A 27,883-nucleotide genomic window follows, 5' to 3' on the forward strand; every position below is an offset into this window, starting at 1 on the left:
GTGAGGAAATTCTTTGCAGCCCACATACTGAGAAAATATGAATCATTGCACATGCCTCTTCTGTTGAGGGGTTAGATATGGGCTCTGCCAAGAAGATGGCCTGGGTTTGAATTTCGGCTTTGCTCCTGGCCTGGGGCAGATCATTGATCTCTCAGGGCCTAGTTTCCTCATCTGTAAGATGAAGCTATTTGACCACACTGCCGCAGCCCCTGCGAGTCATAATTTCTAGGACTTTCTCCTAGTCATCTATTCAAGTCTTGTTAATCTGAGGTCGCCTCTGACATGAAGTTTTGCACCTAAGTTTGCTCTTGACAAAATATTTCATTTTAAGAGGATTTTCTCTCATTTCTCTCACTCTTGATCAGTCATTTTCCTACATATGTTTTGGACACATGTCTTTCGAGGCTGGTTAGAAATACTCTGTATACAATATCTCAGATGTCCCAAAGCTGTCAAAACAAAAATTCCTCAGCTCACTCATGTTGCTGAATGTGCTTTTTTAGACTGAGAAGAGAAAAATAAGCCTACCCGAAGTAAAGTCACAGCTTTGAATTCTAAACCAAAGTTATGTCCAGCCCAGGAACTGTTTTCCCCTTAGACACATGTCTTTTCTGCAGTCAACTAAAATGACTTTAGAAATAAGAGGGGTTATGGGAACATCCATACCCTTTACTAAAAGAGAGACCCTAGGGGGTAGAAAAATTCAGATTAGGGATTGAGAGACTCAAGTATACTCCTAGTTTGCCCCTGGATTGTTGAGCAAATGTTGCAATTTCATCTACTGAGTGTTTATTAAGAACCCAACTAAGTACAAAACACTTGCTTATGCACTGGGGATGCAAAGGAAACAATACGTGGATTCCTTGACCTCTTAGGTTACAGTCTAGGAATCATGATGATTCAGGGCCACAGATAACTAGGCTAGAATCTCTATGAGGGGCAGGAGCAAAGAGCTTGGAAAATCATAGATGCTCATTGGATGAGTGGATGTATGATAGACAGACAGAGAGACAGAAAGTGACATTTAACATCTTCTCTGCCTTCCAGTTGGATAAATTAGACTCATCCGTAATTGCTTTTATCATGTGACATGAAAAGAAAGAAGTACAAACTAGGAAAGTAGTTTTGTTCATGAGAAATATCAGGGAAGCCCCAGGTTTTATGCAGTGGGCATCATACATTTTGGTGGCATGGCTCTATTTGCTAGATTTTTCCTTAAAACTCTTTAAGTCCCTAGTCTTGTTCTCCAGAACCTGAAAGCACTTTTCCTTTAACCATGATACTGTCTGAGTTGGGATTTAATGTTGTGCAATTCAGCTTCAAAATTCATACAACTACACAAAAATACTAGTTCCCCACCACCTGGAATAACCTCATTCCTTCCTATATTCTTTTTTTTTTTTTTTTTTTTTTTTTTTGTCTTTTTTGTCATTTTAGGGCTGCACTCTTAGCATATGGAGGTTTCCATGCTAGGGGTCAAATCAGAGCTGCAGTTGCCAGCCACAGCCACAGCCACTCAGGATCCGAGCCGTGTCTGCAACCTACACCACAGCTCATGGCAACGCCAGGTCCTTAACCCACTGAGCGAAGCCAGGGATCAAACCTGCAGCCTTATGGTTCCTAGTCGGACTCGTTTCCACTGCGCCACCGATGGGAACTTCCTTTCCTATATTCTTAACAAACTCTCTAGCTAAACCTTTACCATCTGTCAAAATCCTATTATCCTTCAAGCTGAAGCCCCAGAATTGCCTCCTCCATGAGTTTCTGGTCCTTCTGGCAGAAGGTCTCTCTTATTCTGTGTCCCCCTGGCTTCACCATTTCTGCTTCTGTGAGGGTCAGGTGGAGTAGGTACATCTCTTCCACTGGATTTGGAGTTTTGGAAGGTCACAGGGTTCTTGCTAGGGAAGCTTGCTATCTGCCTTTATTGAGGTTGGAATCAGGGAGGAACCTCGTCTTCACCTCCAACACCCAAGAGAGCCTCACCTGCAAAGACAGAAGAGTCGGTAGGGAGGGCTGTCTTGCATGTTCTAAGGTCAAGACCTCCCAGGACCATCAGGCTTCTCTGGTTGTGGTGGTTACCACACTGCTCAGAGTACACCTCCAACTGTCTGGTTTTATTTGGGTGGATGTGATACTGAGCAGTGTACAAACTACTAGGGTTTCACCGTGCTCTCAGGAGCCAGGCTTATTCTGCTAGAAGTGCCACTTTCCACATAAACGCCTCCTGGAAACTGCAGTTAGAAAACTGGACTGGAAGTTCAATCTGGATTTTAGTCTTAGCTTTCTTGCTTCTCCAGTCCCTAGGCTCTGCCACTTTGGCCAAGTCACTTTACCTTCCTGAGCCTCAGTTATCCCATCTATAAAATGAGGAGGCTCTAACTTCAGAATGTTAATAATTTCCAACTTTCTGTTCTGACATGAAGAGCCAAGTCCCATTTCTTCAATCTGTGATATTGTTATGGCCACAGATAAGAGAACTTTCTATGCTGATCTCCCACCATTGTGGGCACACACCCTCTTCTGAGACTGTCTTCCGAGGCTGTGTTTATATAATTGATTGATTGAAGGAGACTTGGCCCTTCTTTGCTGCAGCTTGATTATAAGTGAGCTAAACAGATGTCTTGAATTGGGTGATTGGTTCCCAGATGCATTCTAGGGAACAAGCTGGAGAGAAGGAAGTGAATGATTTCAGTTCTGGGCCTGACGACAAATGAATAGTGGTTGTGGGTGGGGGGCAGGCAGGGGGCAGGTCTTACAAAGTATGTGTCCAGATGTTGATGGCAGCTGGTGGGTTAATATCAAAGGTGACTGGTGGGCCAAGTGCTCCTTTAGGAGATAACCCAGAGGAGGGAGTAGAAGCCTCTCATCATCTGGGCCTGAGCTGTAAGTCAGGACTCCTGGGATTCTGCTGACCAGCTGGCTAGAGCCAAGTTCAAGAGCTTGTTTCAGACATCTGTCCACAGGAAAATTGGTCATAGAATGGCGGACATGGGAGAGACCTGAGAATCATTTTATTCCATCACTTCATTTTTCAGATGAGGAAACAGGCCTAGAGACTTGCTTGAAGTAATACCTCAGAGCCAGCGATAGAACCTAGATCTTCTCTCAAGGTCTAGCATGATTTCACTTCTAAAGGGAACTTGATCAGCACATCAAAAAACAAGATTGAGGAGTTCCTGTCGTGGCGCAGCAGAAACGAATCTGACTAGTATCCATGAGGATGCAGGTTCGATCCCCGGCCTCGTTCAGTGGGTCAGGGATTGGGCATTGACATGAGCTGTGGTGTAGCTCACAGACGCAGCTCAGATCCCAAGTTGCTGTGGCTGTGGTGTAGGCCAGCAGCTGTAGCTCTGATTTGACCCCTAGCCTGGGAACTTCCATGTGCCAAGGGTGCAGCCCTAAGAAGCAAAAAACAAAAACAAAAACAAAAACAAAAACAAAAAAAAGATTGTGTAAGAGCTTCAACAAGGTTTGATGTAGTCAGCATTCTGCCTTCAGTGGTGGACATGGACCCCTTTATTGCCCTCTGTCATGGCTGAGCCTGGAGCCACTTGGAAAACAGCAGTGAGGGCTGCCAGCACTTAATAATACTCAATGTGTGAGTCCGCACACTAGGTGCTTGACATATGTGTTGTGTTTAATCCTCCTCACAATTAGGAGCATCCCTGCTTTAATCCCCATTTTAAAGTGAAAAAAAAAAAAATTGAGCCACAGGGAGATTAACTAATTTGTCCTGAGATAACATATCTAGTAAGTAACCAAACCAGGCTTTCGCCTTGAGCAGCCAGACCCCATGCAGGGGGTTCTGATTACTCCCCAGACATGCTGGTGTCCACCCTCCCCCTTGAGGTATTGATATTAAACAAGGCAAAGGAGGAAGGTGTCTGTTCTAGTCAGCATCTCCCTGGGTCCTCCAAGGTCAGATCAGTTCAGCTCATCTCTAGCTTCCTGGTAGTAAATCTGAGGCTCAGGGAGACCCAGCAAGGTTGATGTGTCCTGAATATCCATACATACTATGTCATAGTTAAGAAAGCACTTCCACATTCATTACCTTATTTGATTTATTATTTTTTTATCAGCATCAGTATTGTGATAATTCTCTCTGGTTTATCCATAAGGAAATTCAGACTCAGGTGTTTAAATGAATTGCCCCAAAGCACAAGGCCATTGGCCCAGAGCTGGAAGAGTTTCCAAGAACTTTGGTGATCTTTCCAGTTCCCTCCCAGGCCACCCCTTTTCTCCCCTCTCTTGTCAGCATAGCTTCTGGCCTGTGCACAGACCTGCTCTTCAGCAAGAACTTCCTGCCACCGTGGAAAAATAGCTTGCTGGCAGAAGAAGACATTTAGGATGAGCAAAGCCAGAAAGGCTTGTTGGAGATTGAGCTGTCAAATCATTGGGAAATAGTTGAATCTTAGCTGTGTATGTTTTTGCCAGCTTATTCCAGAAAAACACAAGTATGGATTTTTAAGAATTTTTTACGTTGTTTAAGGTATTGTTTTGTTTGCTACTCACAGCTTTGAATAAAAATAGTAAAAATACAAGGTTAGGACATGGATTTTAGTACCAGTTCTGCAACTCACCCCCATGCATCCTTTGGCAAACTCTATCATGTACATGATGCTTCATACAGTTCTTTGTTGAATATAAAAACCATGTTTGTCAAGAATACATGGGCATTTGTACATGCCACCCATGAATCAATCCAGCCTCAGCTTAAATGTGCCAATAAGCTGAGACTGAGGAGATGAGAGCTGGTGATTCAGTAACTCTGATTTTTAGCCTGGCCCAAGCCTCTTGCTGCCTGGAGAATGGCATTAGGAAAGGCCTCTATAGGAGTTCCCGTTGTGGCTCAGCAGTAATGAATCCAACTAGTATCAATGAGAAGGCAGGTTTGATCCCTGGCATTGCTCAGTGGGTTAATGATTCAGTGTTGCTGTGAGCTATGGTGTAGGTTGTAGACATGTCTCGGATCCCACATTGCTATGAGGTAGGCCAGCAGCTGCAGCTCTGATTCAGCCTGTAGCCTGGGAACTTCTTACGCCATGGGTGCAGCCCTAAAAAGACAAAAAAAAAAATAAATAAATAAATAAAAGGAAAGGAAAGGAAAGGCCGCTACAGCCAGAAGTGCCCTCCACACCGTGTGTGAAGGACTCCCTAACCAGCTGCATGACCCCGAGTAAGTCTTTTCCCTTCCCCGGGTCTTGGTGTTTTCACCAATGAGAGAAATGGCCTCAAATGTTGATCGAAGTCCTACCAGCTGACTCTGTGAGTATCACTTAAGGCAGAAACACCAACTTTCGCACAGTGCAACAAAATACTAAGGAAATGGCCATGTGCCATCAGTTGAATGCCCCACGTAAATACTGTTGCTCATGGTAAATAGGAAGCTGTGTTCAAAAGGGCGTGACTGTGTAAATTCTGAATCAACTAATGTGCTCTGGGAATTTCTCTCTTCCAAGCACATGCATCATCTCACTGAGCCTTCCTATCAGTTCCGGGAAGTTAGTCTTAATCCCTGAGATAACCAAGATTCAGAGAGAGAGAGAGCACTGCACAGCTGACAGCTGGCAGGATTGGAGTCAGATCTCAGCTCTTCCCCTGAGAAACAGTCATGATGGTTTAAGGTTTCTTAATGAATAAGACGTATGGGCAGAGACACAGGAAAAGACTGCAGAACTGGGTTTGAGGCCCATTCAGCCAGTGAGGAGTGTCAGACTCTGTGTCAGGCTCTCTGCATCCCTGCAGTTAAACATCAGGTCACGGTAATTTAGAGACAGGGAAATAACCCCAAGTCAAAATCACAGTCTTTGGCAAAAGCTGATAATTCTCTGCTTTCAGAGGAGAGTATACAGGGCCAAGTGTACAGCTGAGTAAACTCTCTTGTGGGCCCCCGACGGCCATAGAAACCTTGCCCACTCCACCCTCTCTTCTGTTAACTAGGTCCCAGGGAGGAAGCCAGGCAGCGGAAGCCCAATCAGTCACTTCCTCTCTGAGTAACCTCAGATGTGACTTCATTTCTCTAAGCCACACTGTTAAATGGGGCTAAAAGTCCTGCCTACCTCATAGGGACTCAATAAGATAGTGATACAGGGTGTCTAGCAGTGTCTGACCAGTAAGCCCTCAGTAAATGTTATTAATTATGATACTAGGCCTTTATGGAGACCGTCCCTCTATAAACACACACTTCGTGCTGCCAAAGTTGAGTTCATAAGTCCAACCCCAAGCTTGACTTCTGGAACACTTGTAATAAGGGACACAATGAAGAGGAGTGAAGTATCATGGGACTGATAAACATGGCACACTTCCCTTTTTTAATGATTCTACTTTCTTCACTCCAAACCTCTCAATGGACCAAGGCTGAGCCATATCAACCAATGGGCTCTGGTGGCCCTGCCCAGCTGGCCCCTGCCTGCTGTGGTTCCCTGGAATCCAGCCATCTTTGAAAGGCATGTCTTAAAATTTAAAGGAGGCTGCTGGTTTCCTAACTTGAATTGTTTTAAGGAAACTTAGGAAGCTAGTGGGAGGTCTCTGGGTTTATAGGGTCAGGAGGAAGGAGGTACAAAGGACCTTGATCCAAGGGATTCTGGGGGAGCCTGAGGTCAGTCTAGATACAAAGGCAGACTTTTGTCCTTTCTAAGTCCACCCAGGGGAAAACCTGAGTGTCCAAAGTACACCAAGGCTCCCTATCACCCTCCTACGGCATTCTGGATGAGGCTGGAGCTTCATGCCCTCTCCTTCTTGAGATCCAAGAAGCACCCTAGGGTCTAGAAGCTCAGAAAATGGCCTAAGGAAAATGAGCCTGAACCTGGTGTTTTTAGAGAAGACAAGTCCCAGGTATTTTGCTCAAAAGGCACTAAGACCAGCTCAGAAGAGAGAAACCTGTGTTGAACTGTTATAACAAATAAAATCAGAATGTAGAAAAGCTCAATCTGATTTCACTCAAAATGAGCAGTAATGTTAACTCCATTCCTATTTAAAGCTACAAAGCCCAGCCTTGACAGCTAAAGAGAGGCTGCTTCAGAGCAAGAATTTCAAAATATACCCATTTGATAATAAGAGTATCTGCCTAGCCTGTTTTACTAGGCAGTCAGACCCAAACCAATGATCAGACTCTCCAGAGTTCAAGGATCTAAGGAATGATGACATTTGATGCTGGGATTGTATATTCTCTTGTCCGTTTGTCTAACATGCACACAGGCCCTATTTGCCTTGCAGCGTTTGAGCTGGCATGCCACACTTCTGTCCCAAATAGAAGTAGGGTGGCTTCAATTGGAGAAGAAAAGTCAAGGTGGAGGATGAGCCTCAGAAGTTGAAGCTTTGGGAAAGGCACCAGTAGTTGTCAGTGTGGGATGGGGGTGGCCAGTATCTTTCCCTGCCATCTTCTGACTTGATCATTGACTAATATTGATGGGTCCTTTTGATAATCCCCAAAGGAGCTAGGCTTAACGGTTTCACCTTTCACTATGAGGATAATTTTTGTACTACAAAACACAAAATGTTGGATTGTTTTTCTTCTTGCATTCTGCTTTCAAAATCAGGTGCTTGGAAATCAAGTCTTAAAGATTACAGCAGTCTGCAATATGGGGACACCAACTCATAGCAGCAGCTCAGCCCCCAGAGGCAGGTAGAAAATCTTCAAGGCTGATAAAATATGTAGGCATCAAGTGGCCTGTCAACTCAAACAAGGCCTTTTTCAGCTTGACATTATAAAGGTGAATTGTCTGAATCGTGAAAGGGCGAGTGGTATTAACCTTAGGAACAGGAGGATGGCAGCTCCTAGAGAGCAGCTGGTACATAAATCTCTACTGGTTGAGAAGTAGAAGATACTTAATAGAAGTGTAATTAAAGGATTTTTTTCCTTCCCCCCTAAACTTAGGTAGTTTGGCCAGCATCAGTGGGAATTATTTTGCTGTCACTCCAGGGCAAGGCTAGTGTCTGTGGTATAACTAAGAGACGTCCCAGTGACTGGCTGCCTGTACTAGACTTGGCCCTGCTTCTCCTCTGCCTTATGAAATTCATAGCAGGAGGCTCATCTTGGAGATCAAAGTAGCAGTAGCTCCAGAAGCAGCTGTTAAAATGCACAGTGATAATTGGGAGTTATAACCGTTAGCACCACCACACAGATTGGTTTATCCAATTAGTTATAACCCTTCTGAGAGCGAGGACTTTGGAATCTCAAAAAGGTACAGTCAAGAAGGAGCTTTAGAAGGCGTCTAGTCTGGGTCTCATTCTGAATTTGAGGAACTTGAGGCTGGGAGAGGTAGCTTATTCACAGTAACCAGCAAATCACTGGCGGAATTGGAGCTGGAACCCAGGTTTCACTGGATAATATTTTCCAGAATCGTCTAGTCTAAACTTATTTTACAGATGAAGGCACCAAGTTCCAGACATGAGGATAGATTGACCAAGCCTGGCTACCAATCAAATTTCCCATATTTCCATCCTCTGTTCTTTGAAGTAAGAGTGGATGAATAATTTGCGTCTTGGCACATGCACTATTGATCCACCAGTGAGCATTGAGAGCCTCCTAGGTACAAAGCACTTCAGCCCCTTTGGGTAATAAACAGTGAGCAAGGCAGGGGAAGGAGAGGATGAGTGTGTCCCAAAAGTAGGGCAGACGTGGAATGATTGGACACAAAGATGATTCTTGCAAAGAAGCCCAGAAAAAGATCAAACAAAATCCCAGGGCACAGGCCTTTCCTGCCTCTCTTCTCTCTCTCCTCACCCAGTGACCTTCCCTATTTGTCCCCAAGAGAGAATAAATTCAGATTAACTCTCATAACCTTGGCATTCTTCTCCAGAGGGTGGTTAAAGAGTAGATGATAGGGCTGGCAAACAGGGCTATGAGTAGCTTAAGTTCCCTTTGGGCCTCTCTTAGTGCAGGACCTGATGAGGATTCTTCCTAAGTGTCAACTGTGGATCAGACTCATGTATATAGACTCATGTACTCATTCTTACAGCAATCTCCACAGGTAGATACTGTCGTCCTCAATGTGTAAGTGAGGAATTGAGGCTTAAGACGTGAATTTTCTTGCCTGACAGATTGAGACCTAACTGTTTGCAAAGCCAGGCCCACTTGACCTCAGGCTCTCTCCATGTCCCCAGCTATCCTCACAGGATGCAAAACTTTTCATTGTCCAGACTATTAGCTGTTTGTTTGTTTGTTTGTTTTACCTACCTTCTCTGAGGATGCCTCCCATAGTCTGAGTTATGTAAAGCATCCCCTCATCCATATGGAGCTCAGGCACCTGTGACTTGACAGCTTGCCATACCTGGAAGGGTGAAGGTTGTGAATGAGATGAAGGCCAACTTCCTGGAGTGGAGGAGTGGGAGAGTTTGCTCCACTGACTGTTGGCTGTCATTGCAGGTCTGGAATGCAGCTTTGACTTCCCCTGCGAGCTGGAGTATTCCCCTCCACTGCATAACCGAGGGAACCAGAGCTGGTCCTGGCGCCGCGTCCCCTCTGAGGAGGCCTCCCAGATGGACCTGTTGGATGGGCCCGAGACAGAGCATTCCAAGGAGATGCCCAGAGGTAAGGGTCAAGGCCACTGCAAAGTGTCCTGGATGGGCCAGGATGGGGTTAGGACACCTATTTCTGTTTGAGACTTTGAGGCTTCCCCACCCGTGTTCTATCCTCTTACCTTTGAAACCTATTTACAATATCTGTGCCTCTCCGTGTCTTCTTGGTCTGTACAAGGAAAAGGAGGATGCAAGTCCAGTTTCAAGATCAATCCAACCATTTACTCTCTTATCAGTTAAAGGAAATAGGATTTTATAGCTCTCTTTCGTGCAGATTTCCCAATGTAAGATATAGACTAAACTGCTGATCGGTTTGTTCATTTGGTATGGGATTGCCAGATAAAACACAGGAGACCCAGTTCAATTTAAGCTTCAAGTGAACAACAATTTTTTTTTAGTACAAGTATGTCTCATGCAGCAGTTTAGACATACTTATACTTGAAAATTATTCCAATTATACTAAAAAATTCAAACATTGACTGTCCTACATTGCCAAATCTGGTAATCCTAATTTGGAAGATATTATATAATTGAATTAAAAGTCCGTTTCAAAGACATTAATGAATATTCAGACTGCATATTAGTTTTGCAAGGTGCTTCCAGTAGTTCTCAGCTGTTTTATGAACATCCTCTTCTGAATTATCAGGGCAGGAAAAGGTAGGCTCAGGATAAGTAGCGGGTGCTTGTTTAATATTTGCTGAGGTTTTGGAGAGAGATGTGGAGGCACTAGGCCCTAGTTCTGCCTCCAGGTCTGTCTAAGGCAAATCTCAGCGCTCCCTATTCCTTGGACCCAGAAAACCACTGACCCAGAATTCACAGCCTATATTTCTAACACTCAAAAAGAAATAATCACCCACATAGTACTGGACTTACTGGACATTAGAGTTGTAATTTTGGTTTGCAAAGCCCTTCCAACTCTGCTATCTCATTAGATTCCATTTTTTTTGAGGGAGGCAGGTCAGATCAGAAACCTAGGGCTCAGAGAGGGAAAGCAACTTGCTAAAGATCACACAGCTTATATGTTTGGGTTCAAGTCTAGATGTCTGCCATGATGAGTCTTAGATAAGAATACTTTCCTCCACATCATGTTTCTATCTTTGTAGCAAAAGCTGTGTAAGAGCCTGCTGTGGGACCAGTTCTCAGGGGTGATTATCTCAGGCAGATGCTGTTTAGAAGCTAACAGGGACAGGGCTCAAGTAAGCTCATGGGGAACTAATAACTAATGACTAATGCTCTCAGGCTTCTACATCAGCCTTGAACCCTGAACTGTGAGGGTTCTTTTCTACACACTCTCCCAGGCTGATCTTTAGTGTTTTTATGACTCTCTTGAAATTTCTTGACCTTGATTTATATTTTAAGCTGCTTTCACCTGGATATTGATATGTAATGTGTGTGTGTGTGTGTGTGTGTGTGTGTGTGTGTGTGTTTGTAGGAGAGTGGCTCTTAACCCAATAGTGCATCTAGATTTTCTGGAGAGCTTATAGAAAATATTGCCTAAGCCCTATAGCCTAATATTATGATTCAGTAGATCTGAGATGGAGCCTAAAAATCTGTACTTTTAAAATTTTATTATAAAATCTAGCATGTACAAAAAAGTAGATACAATATGTATGCATGGATTAAAGATTAGAATAAAACCAGTACTTGTGTTCTCACCACCAAGTGTAAGAATTTGAATATTGTCAGTCCCTTTACAACCTCTTCTGTCTCCCACCTAGATCAAAACTCTCTCCCTTTCTGCGGAAGTAACCACTATCCTGCATTTTATGTTAGTCATTAATTTGTTTTTCTTTATGGCCTTACCATTTTTGTATATAGCCTCAAACAACATATTGATTGGGTTTGCAATCCATTATATAAATGGAGTAATGTTCTTGTTTTGTGATTTGCCCATTTTAATGCATGTAGCTGTGGTTCATTTGATTTTGAATCCATTGCATGAAAATACCACAATTTATCTCTTCTACTGTCATTATATATTCAAGTTATTTCTAGGTTTTTGCTATCACCAACAACTACTACTGTCAGCATTTTTGTTCATGCCTCTTGGTATATGTGCTTGTCTAAAGAGTTTCCCTAGAGCATAAAACTTGGAGTGGAATTTCTGGGTCACGAGTCGCAGCTTCCATTTCAGTAGATAATCCAATCTATTTCCAAAGTGATGGCACAAAAGTTATGCTACCTATAGTGATGTATTAGTATTCCTCTCTGGGATCCTGCATATTCACCAGAACCTGGTATTGCCAGACTTTGTCATTCTTATTCATCTGGTGGAAGAAATACATCTCATTGTAGCTTTAATTTCCATGGGACTCTGTTTTACTTTATGTGTGTATGTGTTTCTCAGGTAATTCTGAGGTGAGGTTAGGTTTATTGTACTATTGATGCGGACCCCCTTTCAGACTTACTCCCATTTGGCCACCTTTAGAGGTGTCTCTAGATACAATTCTTAACCTCTAGAAATAGTCCTAGCAGTACATGCATTTTTTGTTATGGTACGGGTTTTGTTTTTTTTTATTTGACAACCATTGAATTGTGATCACAGTTCAGTGAGATTAAGAGAGAGGGCCAAGTAGCAATTGTCCACAGATGTTGTAACGTCAGACTTATAACTTGAAAATCAGTGTTTTTTAAAATTTTAAATAATTTTTAAAGCTGTGAAAATAGATTGTGTATTATCACCACTCTCTGACCTGTTTCTCCTCCTCCATCCTCTAGCTTATGATCTCTAGCACCTGCATGCTACACTGAGTACTGTGAGGGGAAAAAAAAAGAAAAGAAAAGAAAGGAAGGGAGGGAGAAATATTCACTTCTTGGTGTTAAAATTTCCTGAGTGTGGAAATACATTGAGGCTTTTATGTTTCTATAAAGCTAGGTCCCAAGGGCCAGGACATGCACTGAATGTGAACCTTGTCCCATTTGATGAATCAGCAGGGATTTGAATATCCACTTTTTGGTAAATGTTGCCAACTTCCATCTCTCTGAAAAGTCCCTACTCTTCCTAGCATTGTAGTGTCTCTCATCACTGAGGACGATGATGGGAACAGCCATGACAGAAGCCATTATGGATATACTCGCTCACTTTATCAAGTTCTTTAGTGACAAACACATCCAGACATAACTTGGGGGCATCTCACCACTGTCAGATACTTGTGTTTGTTTTTCCTGGGGTCTAATGGAGTGCGCTATACTCACACAGCCTTGATCAGTCTTAGAAACAAGAGACCAGCCTCTTGGCTTTTGGAGGGATGCTTCTGGAACGTCACTGAGAGGTATTCCAAACTTCCAGTAATGGACCACTCATTGATTTTGGGGTCAGCCGATCACATTGCTACCTGTTTGTTCTCTGAAGTAGAGTTTCTCTTCATGAATCAGGCTGTTGTATCTTAATGTCCTTGACCTTCAGGGAAAGAGGTAAAGGTGAAGAGAGAGAAAATGACATGCCCAATCTGGACAGCAGGAAAGCAAGGACCTAAATCCCAGTCCTAACTCTCAACCCTTTAGAATCTCACTTTCTCTGTCATTTTGGCAGAAAGAATGCTAGTGGTAGAGATAAGAAGGGTAATGGAGCGCCCTTTAGGGCAATGTAGTCAATTGAGGCTTTTTTTTTTTAATCTCAACATTTATTGGTTGGATGGTATTTAGACTCTATTGCAATATTTCTTGTCAGGGCATACAGAAGGGCCAGAGAAAGGCAGTGAGATAATACCAATCATAGATAATGAACTGTAGGAGTATAAATTCTGAATGATTTTAATTTATGGCCCCTGTAGCTGAGAATAATAAGGGAGATACAATTCAGAGAAGCAAGATAATAAAAAGTGATGATCTTGATGGAACACAATATTATAAATTAATAAGATCTTGAGGAATCATCAAGTTGAGGCATTCTCTGACTTTTTAAAAAGTGACAGGAGCATGTTTAATGTGTACTACTTCATGTGTTTTGGAATGTAGTCAAGGAAACATGTTTTTCTTCTTGAGAAAGTAAGATTTTGATCTCTATCTAAACCCTATCTTTAAAGCAGGGAAACAGAGTATCAGCATTTCCCCAAAGTCCCTCCCAGCCCCTCATCATGTGCACACACAGGAATGATGGGAGTAGACTCAGCTCTGAGGGGCTGACATCCTTCCTGTATCAACTCAGTTCTCTTCCAGGGCACTGATTCTCAAGTTTTGCTTAGTTTTGTTTTGTTTTTTTGGTGGAGGACTTGGATGGAACTCTGCTACCGAGATTTTTCTGTTTATCTAGATTGCTTAGTTTTCAAAAAGATTGAGAAGTACTGTCCTAGAGCTCTGAAATGCCTGGTAAAGTTGCTATCGATGACAAGGGTGCTGCAATGCCAGAGTATGTCATTTAGCCTTTTCGTCCACTCCTGTGTTACCCTTGTGTTAGTTTCTTGTTGCCGTTGCAACAAATGAATGCAAACCTGGTGCCTTTAAACAGCAGAAATGTGTTCTTCCAGTTCTGGAAGCCAGCAGTCTAAAATCATGGTTGGTACCTTTAGAGGTTCTTCAGGAGAATCCATTTCACGCCTCTTTCCTAGCTCCTGTGTTCAATAACTGCTCCTCTCACTTTGTCTGTATAAGCAGTTTATACCAAAGACTCCTGGTTTTAGAAGGATGTTGAAGCTAGGAGAGCAGTCAGGAGAAATAGGCAAACTGAAATAGAGGAAAAATTAATTGGAATTAATTCCCAATCCCCCCCCCCCAGGACAGAGCAATGCTCCTTTCTTGCACTTGTTTCAAATGGGGTGATCCAAACTGGGATCTATGTTGCGTGTTCCCCAGAAGCCCCAGAAGCTCCCTGGCTATGCTGCTCACTCTGCTCTCTGCTATGAAGTTTCTGTCCTAAGGCAATGGTCTCTGAACTTTATTTTATAGTATGTCCCATTAGTAAAATATTTCTGAGCACCCTGATATGGATATATTCATCTGTTATATGCATTTATTTGTGTCTAACTGTAGAATGCTATTTGTAAAGCTTATTGTCTTTTTTACCTCTTTAGAGTAAAGTGAATATAATTGTGGGCACACTTTGAAGACCTCTTAGGACATCTGTCCTCTATAAATGGGATAAGACCTCTGGGCTTGCTAAGACACGTCTCCCAGCCCCAGGGTCATTGGTGCCTCTGTCCCTTTCCAGTCCTTTAAGATGCCTCCTGGACAGAGTTCTCCCTGTCCATTCGCCTCTCATCACCTGAGCTGTGCTGGCCAGGCCCTCCATCAAGAAGGCCTTGAGACTGGTTTAGCTCTTGTGGTCTCTCTGATTCTTAAGTTTCAAAGACCGTTTAGTCTCTTTTTTCAGAATCTACAAGGTTTGGAGAGGGAAAAAAATCACTTCTTGGCTAAGTGCTATTAACATACTAACTCACCCTCAAGAATCAAAAGGAAAAAATTTTTCTCTGTAGACTACCTGCCAGACCTAAGGGAGACCATTGCAACCAAATATTTCACATTGGCTTATCTAAAAATCTGTCTTGATGGTATTGTTTATGATGGCAAAAAACTAGGGAGTTCCCGTCATGGTGTAGTGGTTAACGAATCCAACTAGGAACCATGAGGTTGCGGGTTCGGTCCCTGCCCTTGCTCAGTGGGTTAACGATCTGGCGTTGCCATGAACTGTGGTGTAGGTTGCAGACGCAGCTCGGATCCTGCGTTGCTGTGGCTCTGGCGTAGGCCGGTGGCTACAGCTCCGATTAGACCCTTACCCTGGGAACCTCCATATGCCGTGGAAGCGGCCCAAAGAAATAGCAAAAAGACAAAAAAAACAACAACAACAACAAAAAAACAAAACTAGAAATCATTTAAATGCTCAAACAATAAGGATTCAGTTAAATAAAATATACCTAAATATTTTGCGGCCATTACATTTATGCTATGTAAAAAAATTTAATAATATGGGAAAAGTATTCAAGACCTATTATTAGATTTTTTAAAAGGTTATACAATGTGTGCTATATGACTTGTTTTATAAAAGAGGAAGCTATATGTGTACATAAGGAAAAGATTATAAGGCAATACACCAACATAGTAGCAGAAGTTATTTCTAGATGATTCAATTATCAGTGATTTTCATTTTCTTCTATGTGCTCCTGATATTTTCCAAATTTGAGTCCATAAAAATGTACTATTTTATAATAAGATAAAACACGTCATTATTTTTTAATGTAAAGGGATAAAAAGTAACACTCATTTGAGACTATCCTATTGAATTATTTAAAAATTTTTTTTGGGAAAAAACATGTTGACTATTTTCTGCCACAACAACAACCAAAAAAAAAAAAAAAAAAATCCAGTGGTACTGACTAGGCCAAGATAGATAAGCAGATGGACAAGCAGGTTGCATTCTTGCCTCCCTGGGTAGGGTACAGGACATCAGTAGTTCACATCAGGTCACAAACCAGAGCATCCCCACCCCACTCTCTTTTCTACTTGGCTTATCCTTGAAGGGTTAGAAAGGATAACCACATGTGCATCAGACTCAGGAATGTACGCGGGACCAAGTACAGCACATAAGCAAGAGTGACATCAACACATTCTATTTCAGTTAACCTTTACGCCTTCAGATGTATCAGAAGGGTTCTAGGTGGTCATGCCTTTCATTTGAGCACAATTTCTCATCATATTAAAGTCACTGGGGATATTTGTAGCCTCTTATCTCTGCCCCTCTTCTGCAGCTCACCATGAGAGGCCATATTAGTTCCTTGGTTCTGCTTGCAAAAATATGTCCCTCATCTCCTGAATAATAAGGTCACTGGACTTTCCATCTTGACCCTTCAACAAGCTGTGTCTTGTGATTCTTTCATCCTAATGAGATTCTGGTGCCAACCTGGCAGCTGAAACTTGAGCTCCAGAGAAAGATTTGTCTTAATGAGTTGGCTTGTTTTCAGAGTGTCTGGTGAAGTATTTGGTGCGTCCCCATCAGGTTGGGCCTCTTGCAGGATGTTTCCCCTGCCTTTAGGGAAGCTTTCAGTGGGAGGGGCTGGATTATGGTTTTCTGGTGAAGATTATGTCTCTCCTTAGCTAAATTTAACAACGCTACCACAGGGCATGTGGAATAAGAAAGCAAGACAAGAGTTGGAGGGAAAAGGGACCTGGGCTCCTGTCACAACTCTACGACATAAAGGATGTTACTTTACCTCTTTGGATTATAGGTTCCTCACTCGAAAGGTAAAGGTCTTAGACTATATTGTCACTAAGGCTAACTCCCTTTCTGATATAAGACTGGGGGTAGGCATATCCAAGGCAAAGGATAGCCGTGTACCTGGCACAAAATTTGTGAGCCACAGAAATCACTACCAGCTTTAGGAAAGAGATGCAAGATTTAGCCATGGCTTCTGGAAGCTAGATAGCCCAGTGTCTCAAGTCACTCATCAGACCACAGCATCAAGATGAGAGCATTGCATCTGGAAACCTATATGCACCCTGGAGGGAAGAAAGGAGAGCTCCTTGAGAGGCTAGGAAGCCTGAGGAGCATTCACAGCAGTGCTGCGGTCTGGTGTGGCAGATAAAATGATGACCACCCAAAGAGTCCTAGTCCTCAGAACCTGTGAATATGCTGCCTTACATAGCAAAAGGGATTCTGCAGATGAGATTATCCTGGATTTGCCAGGTGAGCCCGATGGAATAACAAGGGTCTTAGTAAGTGAAAGAGGGTGGCAGAAGAGCCAGACTTAGAGACGATGTGATGATGGAAGCAGGGGTCAGAGAGAGACAGAGATTTCAAGATCATTTAATTATGTGCAATTTGTATCAATTTTAAAATTCCATTTATACTTGAATCATGTATTTCTTTACTAAATCAACAACTGATAAACCCCTATGAATGCAGGGCACTGTAGATGAAAATCTAAGTCAAGGGGATATCTAAAATCAAAGGGAGACATAGTTCCATGTAAAGTGACAGCACAGCAGCTGCTGGTGTTAAAGATGAATAAAGAGGCCGTGAGAGAAAGAATGCAGGCAGTGTCTAGTGTCTAGAATCTGGAAAAGTCAAGAAAATTGATTCTCCCTTGAATCTCATTTGGAAGGAGCACAGCCCACCAACCCATTACAGACCTCTGACCTTCTAAACTGTACGATAATAAATTTGTGTTGTTCTAAGTCACTCAGTTTCTGATAATTTGTTATAGCAGCAATAGGAAACTAATACTGTTGATCTTGACTAAGTTTGGAGGAAAACCAATATGCTCTTGGGGCACCATTCTAGAAATGGCAGGGCTCAGAAGACTGACTGGGCCTTAGAGACACACTTCCTTGTAGTTACTGTCTTTTGAGCTGTTACTGGGAGGGACGTCTGTAGACTTCCCCCTGTACAGGGAGCAGGGCAAGCATCTCTGTGGGCCATAAATGGAACAGAAAGAGCAGCAGCAGACAGGAACTGAGGCCTGAAGTACAAAGTACACCAGTGATGCTGGGGAGACTCACTCTATTCCTTGACACAATCTAATTATACCCACTGTGGTATCTGGAAAGGGCGGTATCTTCAGAGGAAGCTTGGGAACTTATTTTTTACCCATGTCTTCTTTGCAGATGTCCAGGGCAAGGAGTGCTGCCTAAGGCAGCCACAGCATGAAGCTTGCCATCATGCTGCATAGTGGTGCAATCAGTGTGAGAAGGTTACTGCAACCAAACAGCCCTTTCAGAAATGTAGTAAGCGCTGCTCTGAAATTCAGAAGTGGTAGGTCTGCCCTTGGCTAACATGTGAATTCAGGCCTCAATTTTTCAATTGAGAAATTGAGTGGGTAGGGACTAAATGAGCTCTAAGAGCTTGTGAAGTTGTAATTCTGATTTCCTACTTCCTTTTATTAAGACCTTTTATTACTGTTATTTGGATTTTTTAGCCTCACTGATTTCTATATATCAAATGGTTCAGATAAGACACCTCTTAAAGAAATATGGGCTCTGTTTAAGAAAAGCTATGAACCGCTCAGAATTTATGCTTGAAGAGAATTGAGGGAAAGCCAGGACCTTGAATGAGGAATAAAATAAATTTCTCTTGAATGGGGATAACTACAGTGTAATTCTACTTCGAATGGAAAGATAATCTTTACTCATTCAAGATGGAGAAAGACTGGTCTAATGAAAGTTGAAGAGCGATCTGGGGGTCATTTTACCTCTGTGGCTCTCTTTCCTGACTTGTTATAAAAATCAATGGAAATAATACACAAGAGACCACCCTGTAAACAGGAAAAATGGCGTAGTAGAATAGCATGTAGCCCAGCCTAATAGCAGCCTGAAGCAAGGGATTCTGCTTTGTCTTGATTTAAGAATCTTGGCCCTGAAAGGCAAGAAGCTTATTCCATCTAGGTATCTATGTATAACATATTTAAGACTTTTTGGACATGACAGAAGAATTTACAGAGAATGCCCGATCACATTTACAAGTGGAATTGCAGCAGGCTCTAAAGATTACAAGGGGTTTAGATCCTGTGTCTAGTTCTCTGACTGAAGGATTGGTAAGAATCTTTTACCTGGAGGCTATCATGGTAGTCTAGGTTTCCTTTACCTACAGCATTATGATCTATTTCAGTTCTTTCTAATTATTGCTTTAGAATTCTTAGTACTAGTCATGCTTAATCAAAACACATTTATTGGATATCAGGTCTTTCTTGTTGATTTTTATGGAAGATGTTATTATTTGGAAATATGCTGGATTTACTTGACTTACTAGGCTTACTTGTTAATGAAACTGGCTGCATGCATGGTGTGGCAGCTCACTGTGTCTCTGTTTTGGTGTACCCTGACCTGCACTTGTATTCTCTTTGGCAACTCTCTTCTCTCTGATTGATCAGCATTCTCTGCACCTGGAAGCAATGGAAGAGGTATTTGAAATGTGATGGTAATAAGAAATTATTTATTATGCTACTAATAAGAAATTATTTATTCCTTGTAAATAAAATGAGAATGGTCTAAAATGAGAATGCCACTATGACATTAATAACTAAATAATTTCTTATTAATAGTTGGAGGTACCACAGAAAACTAAATATAGAACTATCATATGACCCAGCAATCCCATTCTTGGGCATATATCCAGACAAAACTTTTCTTGAAAAAGATATATGCACCCAGCTGTATGTTCATTGCAGCACTATTTGCAGTAGCTAAGACGTGGAAACAACTTAAATGTCCATCAACAGATGAATGAATTAAGAAGATGTGGTACATATACACAATGGAATACTATTCAGCCATAAAAAAGAAAAAATAATGTCATTTGCAGCAACATGGATGGAACTAGAGACTCTCATACTAAGTTAAATAAGTCAGAAAGAGAAAGACAAATACCACATGATATCACTTATATCTGGAATCTAATACATGGCACAAATGAACCTTTTTTGTGTGTGTGTGTCTTTTTTGTCTGTCTTTTCCAGGGCCACACCCACGGTATATGGAGGATCCCAGGCTAGGGATCTAATTGGAGCTGTAGCCGCCGGCCTATGCCAGAGCCACAGCAGCACAGGATCCGAGCCACATCTATGACCTACACCACAGCTCATGGCAATACAGGATCCTTAACCCACTGAGCGAGGCCAGGGATTGAATCCGCAACCTCATGGTTCCTAGTTGGATTCGTTAACCACCGAGCCACGATGAGAACTCCCAACTGAAACTTTCCACAGAAAAGAAATTCAGGGACTTAGAGAACAACAGACTTGTGGTTGCCAAGGGGGAGGGGGAAGGAGTGGGATGTACTGGGAGTCTGGTGTTAATAGATGCAAACTATTACATTTGGAGTGGATGTATAGCCTGATGCACAGCACAGGGAACTATATCCAGTCACTTGTGATGGAACATGATGAAAGATAATGTGAGAAAAAGAATACATATATATGTGTGTGTATGTATATATGTGTGTGTATGTATATATATATAAGACTAGGTAACTTTGGAAATTGACAGAACACTGTGAATCAACTATAATGGAAAAAATTAAAATCATAAAGTAAAATAAAATAAAATGAGAATGCCTAAAATGAGAATGGTCTTCTCATTATAAAGTAGATAGAAATTAAATTTACTTCTGCAGTAGTGGCATAGGATACTCCTGTTTAATATCTTCATCTCCAACATTGTCTGGGCTACACAAATACAGGTATCATTTCTTAGATTGTATACTCCACCTCTCCTAGGAGTTATTTTTCTTCATTAACACAGTATGTTTATACCCAAAAGGTATCCATTCCAAGAGCAGTGTGTACTCAGAGAGCTACCGAGTATGGGTGGAATCAGTGCATTTGCGGCTCTCCCTCCCATGTCCAAGCTCTTCACATAGGTTCTTCCCTTTTTAGAGTCTTTTAAGGTAGATCAAAAATATTGAGCATATTAAAAAGTTAGAGCAACCAAAATACCTAATGCTTTCAAAATGATGAATTTGGAGAAAGTGAAGTGGTCTCAGTTCTTTGCAGTTGTCAACCCTCCAGCCATTAGCCATGGTTGTCCAGCCCTCACATAAGTGCTTCGCTCCTTTCTCTTTATTTTTTCTGTCTTTGCTTTTCCCTCTGTCTTCTATCCTTGTGTCTTGTGGCCCTCTCCCCTCCTCAACCTCTCTCTCCTCAGAAGCGAATGCATCCTTCTCATGTACAGCTCTGGAAGCAGAATAGGCAGGATCAGTAGGATTGGCTGGCACACAGTGCAAGTGGGCTTCCTCTACCAATAAAGACAAAATCAGACCTCTTGCCTTTTGTGTGACACATGTATAAGGATAAATTTGAGAAACATTGCTTATTGAAGAAACAAGATAATTAGGCAAGCTCTAGAAATCCTGTTGCTCCATGAGGAAATAATTAAAATAAAAACCTTATGAGATAGAAAAATAAGCTGAGTCAGTTGCCCTGAGGTCAAAGGAAGGATAGAAGGTCAATATTCAGAAGGGAACCAGGTGCTTAAATGGAGCACAAGAAGGATCTTTTTCTTTTTTTAATTTATTTTATTTTAAAAAATTATTTCCCCAATGCAATTTTTTTTTCTACAAGAAAGATTTTAAGGAGTCCTGTCTTTCAGAAGGGTTTAGAAATTGAGTTGTTGTAGGAAATGTAATTAGCAGTACTTTTCCCAACACCTTTATCAGTGGCAGCAGCAGCTCACAACTTTTTAAAAATTCATGCTTCCATAAATACACGAGTAAATTTATTGAGTTCATTTACCCTGGAAAAGGAAAAAAAATAATAAAGTGAAAATAGAAGAGAAACAACCAAAAGGTTTGGTATTGTTAAGGAGTTTTCATGTAAACATATTGGGCAGCTTAAGATAAAGGACTTAACCTTTAGGAGGGCTAAAGTTGAGGGGAGGGAAGACAACCCTAGGACCAGCAAGGTTTTATGGCACCTCAGTGTGAATGTGAAAAAGTTGCCTCATCTGGGTGAAAGAATTAGGAAAAGATGCCTCTTCTGGATGGATACAGGCAGTGCCAGAACTCATAGCTTGACAGGCAGAACCTGAGCTGAATCTGAGTCCCATGCCTCCCTCACTTAAGATACTTGTAAAGGGCACTATCCAACCATTATATGCAATGTTCCTGTCAGTGTTTACCAAAGGCTTACTTAATGCCAAGCACTTATCATACAATGTCTTAAATAGTCTAAGACGGTCCCATAAAATTGTTTGAGAAAGGAGTTCCCACTGTGGTACAGTGGTATAAGGATCTGGTGTTGTTTCTGTGGTGGCTGGGGTCACTGCTAAGGCGCCTGTTTGATCCCCAGTCTAATGTGGTGGGTTAAAGATCTGGCATTGTCTCAGCTGTGACTTAAGATTCCTTTCAGTCCTTGGCCTGGGAGCTTCCACATGCCATGTGTGTAGCTAAAAAAGGACATAAGTAGTTTCAGAAAGATGAATATCCAAGTTTTTGACTAATAAAATGAGATTCAAAGAAGTAAGGTGAGGCAGGATTTCCAGCTATGGCCTAGTGAAGGGATTAGCAAATTATCTCCCCTCAAAATAATATAAAGCTTGATTAAATTGACAGAAACAACTATGGGTGGTCTGAATATTGACCAAATGAATATGACAATCTGAGAAGCATTTGTGCTTAAGAAGCTGCTGAACTTCTGTCTCCCCTTCCATGTGTAGTTGCAGATAAGAATTGTGGGAAACTGTGCCTACTTGGGCATCTCCTGTCTACTTAACTCTGTCTACACAGGAGTCTTGCAAAAGTAGAGTATACCATGAAGAACAACAGCTTTCACGCCCCACTTGAAGGTGGCTCACTTGATTTAGAGGAGGAGGCAGAAATGCAGGTAAAGTGAAAACGTATGACGCAAAGAGCCTGAGACTCCATCATAGTTTGGTCCGGCATTTTCATGGTTCAAACTATGTGTATTTGCAATGGAGATGGGAAAGAGTCCAAGCTAGCCACCACTTTCTAGTCAGCCCTAAGACTGCATATATGCAGAGGAGCTATGAAAGAGAATAGCAGCTGAAGTGTTGAATGCACTTTTTTACCCCCATACAAATCTTTGGCAGTCTTACTCATTCAGGATGTCTGAGCAAATCATCTGTCCAAACATTTGCAGACCACTAAGCTACACATAAATGACCCATAGGAAGATAGGATAAAAAATTAAAACAAGAATATTTAAAAAAAAAAAAACCCTGAACAGAGACATCAGCAACCACACACTATAGGGAAGATGGATTTCACAGATGTAGTTCAGCCAAGTGATTAAACCAGAAAGACAAACTAACTTAAGAAAGAAAACAAAACAGCAAAAGGACCACAACAATTTTCAGAGAAGAAAATTGAAATCCAAGTGCTAGCAGACCTGCCTTACAATAAATATTAAAGTAAGACCTTCAGAGTAAAATGAAATTATATTTAGGTAATAACTTGAATCCACAGGAAGAAATGAAGAACACCAGAAATAGTAAATATATAGGTTGATATAAAAACCCAGTAACTATGTATTTTCTTAACATTTTTGAAAGACATAAGACTATATGTGCATAGTCACAAAGCTGTATTGTTGAGTTGACACAAATATAGATATAATATATAACACTAGCACAAAGGGTAGGAAATGGAACAGAGCTATATTTAAATAAAGTTTCTATGTTTTACTGGAATTACAGACTATGATAAGTTCAGATATATATATCATAGAGCAAACACTAAGAAAATATCTACAAAAACATTTTTAAAAATTAACAGAATTTTTTAAATGGTACATTAAAAAACACTTGGCAGGTAAAGAAGGAACAGAGGAACTAGAAAGACGGGAGACATATAAAAAACAAATAGCAAAAACAAGTGTATATACAACCAAATCACTAGATATATTAAATGTAAATAGCCCAAATATTCAGCCAAAAAATAGACTGTCAGACTAGATAAAAAGGCAAAACCCAACTAAATCCTTTCTACAAGAGGTACCTCATGGAATCAAAGACAAAAATAGATTGAAGGTAAAAGAATAGAAAAATAAATATTTGCAGACAGTAACCATAAGAGAACCAAAGTAGCTTATTAATGCCTGAAAAATATAAGGCTTTAAGACAAGAAACATTACTAAGGAAAAGGTGGACATTTTACAATGATAAAAGAGTTAATTTACCAGGAAGATATTATAAATGTATATGCATCTAACAACAGAGCTCAAAACACACAAAGCAAAACTGTCACATTTGGAAGGAGAAACAGATAATTTAATGATTATAGTTGGAGAGTTCAGTAACCCACTCCCAATAATGAATATAACAATAAACAGAAAAGAATATAGAAGACTTGAACAATACTATCAACCAACTAAACCTAACTGACAAATATAGGACATTCTACACAAATTCACATAGAATAGAATGCACATTCCTTTCAAATTCACAGAGAACCTTCTCCAAGATAGACCACGCATGAGGCCATAAAACAGTCTCAGTAATTGAATCCATACAAAGTATATTCTCCAACCACAACGGAATGAATTAGAAGTTGACAACAGATAGAAATCTGTGAAATACACAAATACTAGGAAATTAAATAATAAATGCATAAAATAAGAAATCACAAGGGAAATTAGAAAATAGTTTAACTATATAGAAATTAAAATAAAAAATATCAAAACTTATAGAATAAAACCAAAAAATGCTTAGAGAGAAATATTAACAAAATAAGCAAACATAATCTAGCCGCATATGAAAAAGATGATACTGTGATTGACTGGAATTTATCCAAGAATACAAGATTGGTTTAACATCTGCAAAGAAATCAATGAAATACATTGTATTAATAGGATAAAGGACATAAACAGTATAATCATCTCAACAGACACGGAAAAGGCATTTGAGAAAATCCAACATCCATGTGTGATAAAATTTTTCTTCAGACTAGGAATCCGAAACCTGATAAATGGTATCTATGAAAAACCCATATCTGAGAAGAGACTTAATGAAGGACTGAAAGCTTTCTCCCAAGGTTGTGAAAAAGACAAGAATGTGTGCTTTCATTACTTCTGTTCAACATTAAACCAATGCAATGAGGAAAAGAAAGGAAGGAAGATGAGAGAAGGAAGGAAGGGCAGGGGAGAAGGGAGAATTTAAAGGCATATAGATTTAGAAGGAAAAATTTCTTTATTAACAGGTGACATGATCCTTTTTTAAAAAAAAATCCAAAAGGAATTCACTTAATAAGACAAAAACTAATAAAACAAACAAAAGATTTTAGGAAGATCACAAGATACAAGTTGAAATACAAAAATTAATTACACTTCTATATTCTAACAACAGATAATTCCCAAAGAGAATTAAGAAATCAATTCAGGGACAACATTGTAAATCAGCCATACTTAAAAAAAACAAAAAGGGAAATCAATTCAAATGATAAAAGCATCAAAAAGAAGAAAATACTTAGGAATTTAGGAATAGAATTAACAAAAGTGTAAATCTTGAACACTGAAAATTATAGAACATTGCTGAAAGAAATTAAGGCATAATATAAACAGAAAGAAAGATGACATTTTCATGGACTGGAAAACTCAGTAGTGAATGATGTCATTCATTACTCACCACATTAATCTGTAAATTCAGTGCAGACCCTACCAAAATCCCAGTAGGCTGTTTTTCTTTTCTTTTTTTCCCTTTACTTTGCTTTCCTCTTCTTTTCTCTTTCTTCATTTTCTTCCTCTTTCTTTCCTTCTTCCTTCCTTCCTTCCGTCTTTCTTTCTTTCTTTCTTTCTTTCTTTCTTTCTTTCTTTCTTTCTTTCTTTCTTTCTTTCTTCCTTCCTTCCTTCCTTCCTTCCTTCCTTCCTTCCTTTCTTTCTTTCTTTCTTTCTTTCTTTCTTTCTTTCTTTCTTTCTTTCTTTCTTTCTTTCTCTCTCACTCTATCTCTCCTCTCCCTTCCTTTCTGCTTCCCTTCCTTCCTCCCCTCTTCTTCCTCCCTCCTTCCCTTTCCTTCCTTCCATTCTTCCTTTTTATTTCTTTCATCTTGTATCTTAAAATCTATATAAAGATACAAAAGTCCTAGAATAGATAAGATAATATTTTAAAAGAAGAAAAAAATTTAGAGGACTTGCACTACCTCCTTTCAAAACTTACCATAAAGCCAAAGTAATATAGTGTGATATTGGGGCAAGGAGAGGCTTGTATGTCAATGGAACAGGATTATCAACTAGTCTAAAAGAGCCAAAAACATACAGTGGAACAGAGATAGTCTCTTCCATAAGTGCTGCTGGGAAAACTGGACAGGTACATGTAAAAGGATGAAATTAGAACACTCTCTAATACCATACACAAAAATAAACTCAAAATGGATTAAAAACCTAAATTTAAGGCCAGATACTATAAAACTCCTAGAGGAAAACATAGGCAGAATGCTCTTTGACATAAATCATAGCAACATCTCGTTTGATCCACCTTCTAGAACAATGACAATAAAAACAAAAATAAACCACTGGGACCTAATCAAACTCAAAAACTTTTGCACAGCAAAGGAAACTGTTAAAAAAAAAAAAAACAAATGAAAAGACGACCCACAGAATGGGAGAAAATCTTTGCAAACTATGCAACAGACAAGGGCCTAATCTCCAAAATATACAAACTGCTCATACAATTCAACATCAACAAAGTAACAAACCACCCAATCAAAAAATGAGCAGAAGACCTAAGTAGACATTTCTCTAAAGACATACTGTTGGCCAGTAGGCACATGAAAAAATGTTCAATATCACTGAATATTAGAGAAATGCTAATCAAAACTACAAAGAGGTACCTACCACCTCACACTGGTCAGAATGGCCAGCATTAACAAGCCAAGAAATAATAAATGCTGGAAAGTGTGTGAAGAAAAGGGAACCCTCCTTCACTGTTGGTGGGAATGTAAGTTGGTCCAACCATTATGGAGAACAGTATGGAAGTTCCTCAGAAACCTAAATATAGAACTACTGTATGAGCCATCAATCCCACTCCTGAGCATATATCCAGATAAAACTTTCATTCAAAAAGACACATGCACCCGTATGTTCACTGTAGCACTCTTCACAATAACCGAGACATGGAAACAACATAAATGTCCATCAGCAGATGAATGGATTAAGAAGATGTGGAACATACGTACAATGGAATACTACTCAGCCATAAAGGACAAAATAATGCCATTTTCAGCAAAGTGGCTGGAACTAGAGATTCTCATACTAAGTGAAGTCAGAAAGAGAAAGACAAAGGAGTCCAACTGTGGCTCATTGGGTTAAGAACCTAACTAGCATCCATGAGGATATGGGTTCGATCCCTGGCCTTGCTCAGTGGGTTGAGGATCTGATATTGCCATGAGCTATGATGTAGATCACAGACATGGCTCGGATCCCATGTTGCTGTGGCTGTGGGGTAGGCTGGCAGCTGCAGCTCTGATTCAGCCGCTAACCTGGGAACTTCCATATGCCACTAGTGTGCCCCCCCTCCCAAAAAAAACAAGAAGAAAAGAAAAAGAAAAAAAAAGAAAGAGAAAGACAAACACCATATGATATCACTTATATGTAGAATCTAAAATGTGGCATAAATGATCCTATCTACAAAACAGAAACAGATCATGGATATGGAGAGCAGACTCATGGTTGCCAAGAGGGAGGGGGGAGGAAATGGAATGAATGGGGAGTTTGGGGGTGGTAGATGCAAACTATTACTCCTAGAATGGATGGGCAGTGAGGTTTTACTGTACAGCACAGGGAAGTATGTCCAATATCTTGATGGAAGGTAGTATGAGAAGAAAATATATATATAAATGACTGGGTCAGTGTACTGTACAACAGAAATTGACACAACACAGTAAGTCAACTATACTCTAATTAAAAAACAAGACTGTAGCTACTGGGCTTATTAATAACATCCCCCTGGGTACAGAAGCGTCTCAGCAGATTCTTCCAAGCAATCCTTTGGC

The 27,883-nt window shown here is 40.6% G+C and overlaps 1 protein-coding gene across 2 annotated transcripts in view; it reads left to right on the forward strand.

Moving 5' to 3' along the window:
• ALK (ALK receptor tyrosine kinase) overlaps positions 1-27,883 on the forward strand; it is an 805,341-nt gene that overhangs the window by 313,600 nt on the left and 463,858 nt on the right. For both annotated transcript variants that reach the window (XM_085019699.1, XM_085019698.1), the window contains one exon: positions 9,368-9,532. In XM_085019699.1, coding sequence (XP_084875825.1) covers positions 9,368-9,532 — 165 coding nt within the window. The remainder of the gene's footprint in view (positions 1-9,367; positions 9,533-27,883) is intronic.

Source organism: Sus scrofa, chromosome 3 (assembly GCF_054392235.1).
Source record: "Sus scrofa isolate SSC_HxYL_T2T_F1_AM1 chromosome 3, Sscrofa_HxYL_maternal_Yorkshire_Landrace_v2.0, whole genome shotgun sequence".
Taxonomy (NCBI): Eukaryota; Metazoa; Chordata; class Mammalia; order Artiodactyla; family Suidae; genus Sus; species Sus scrofa.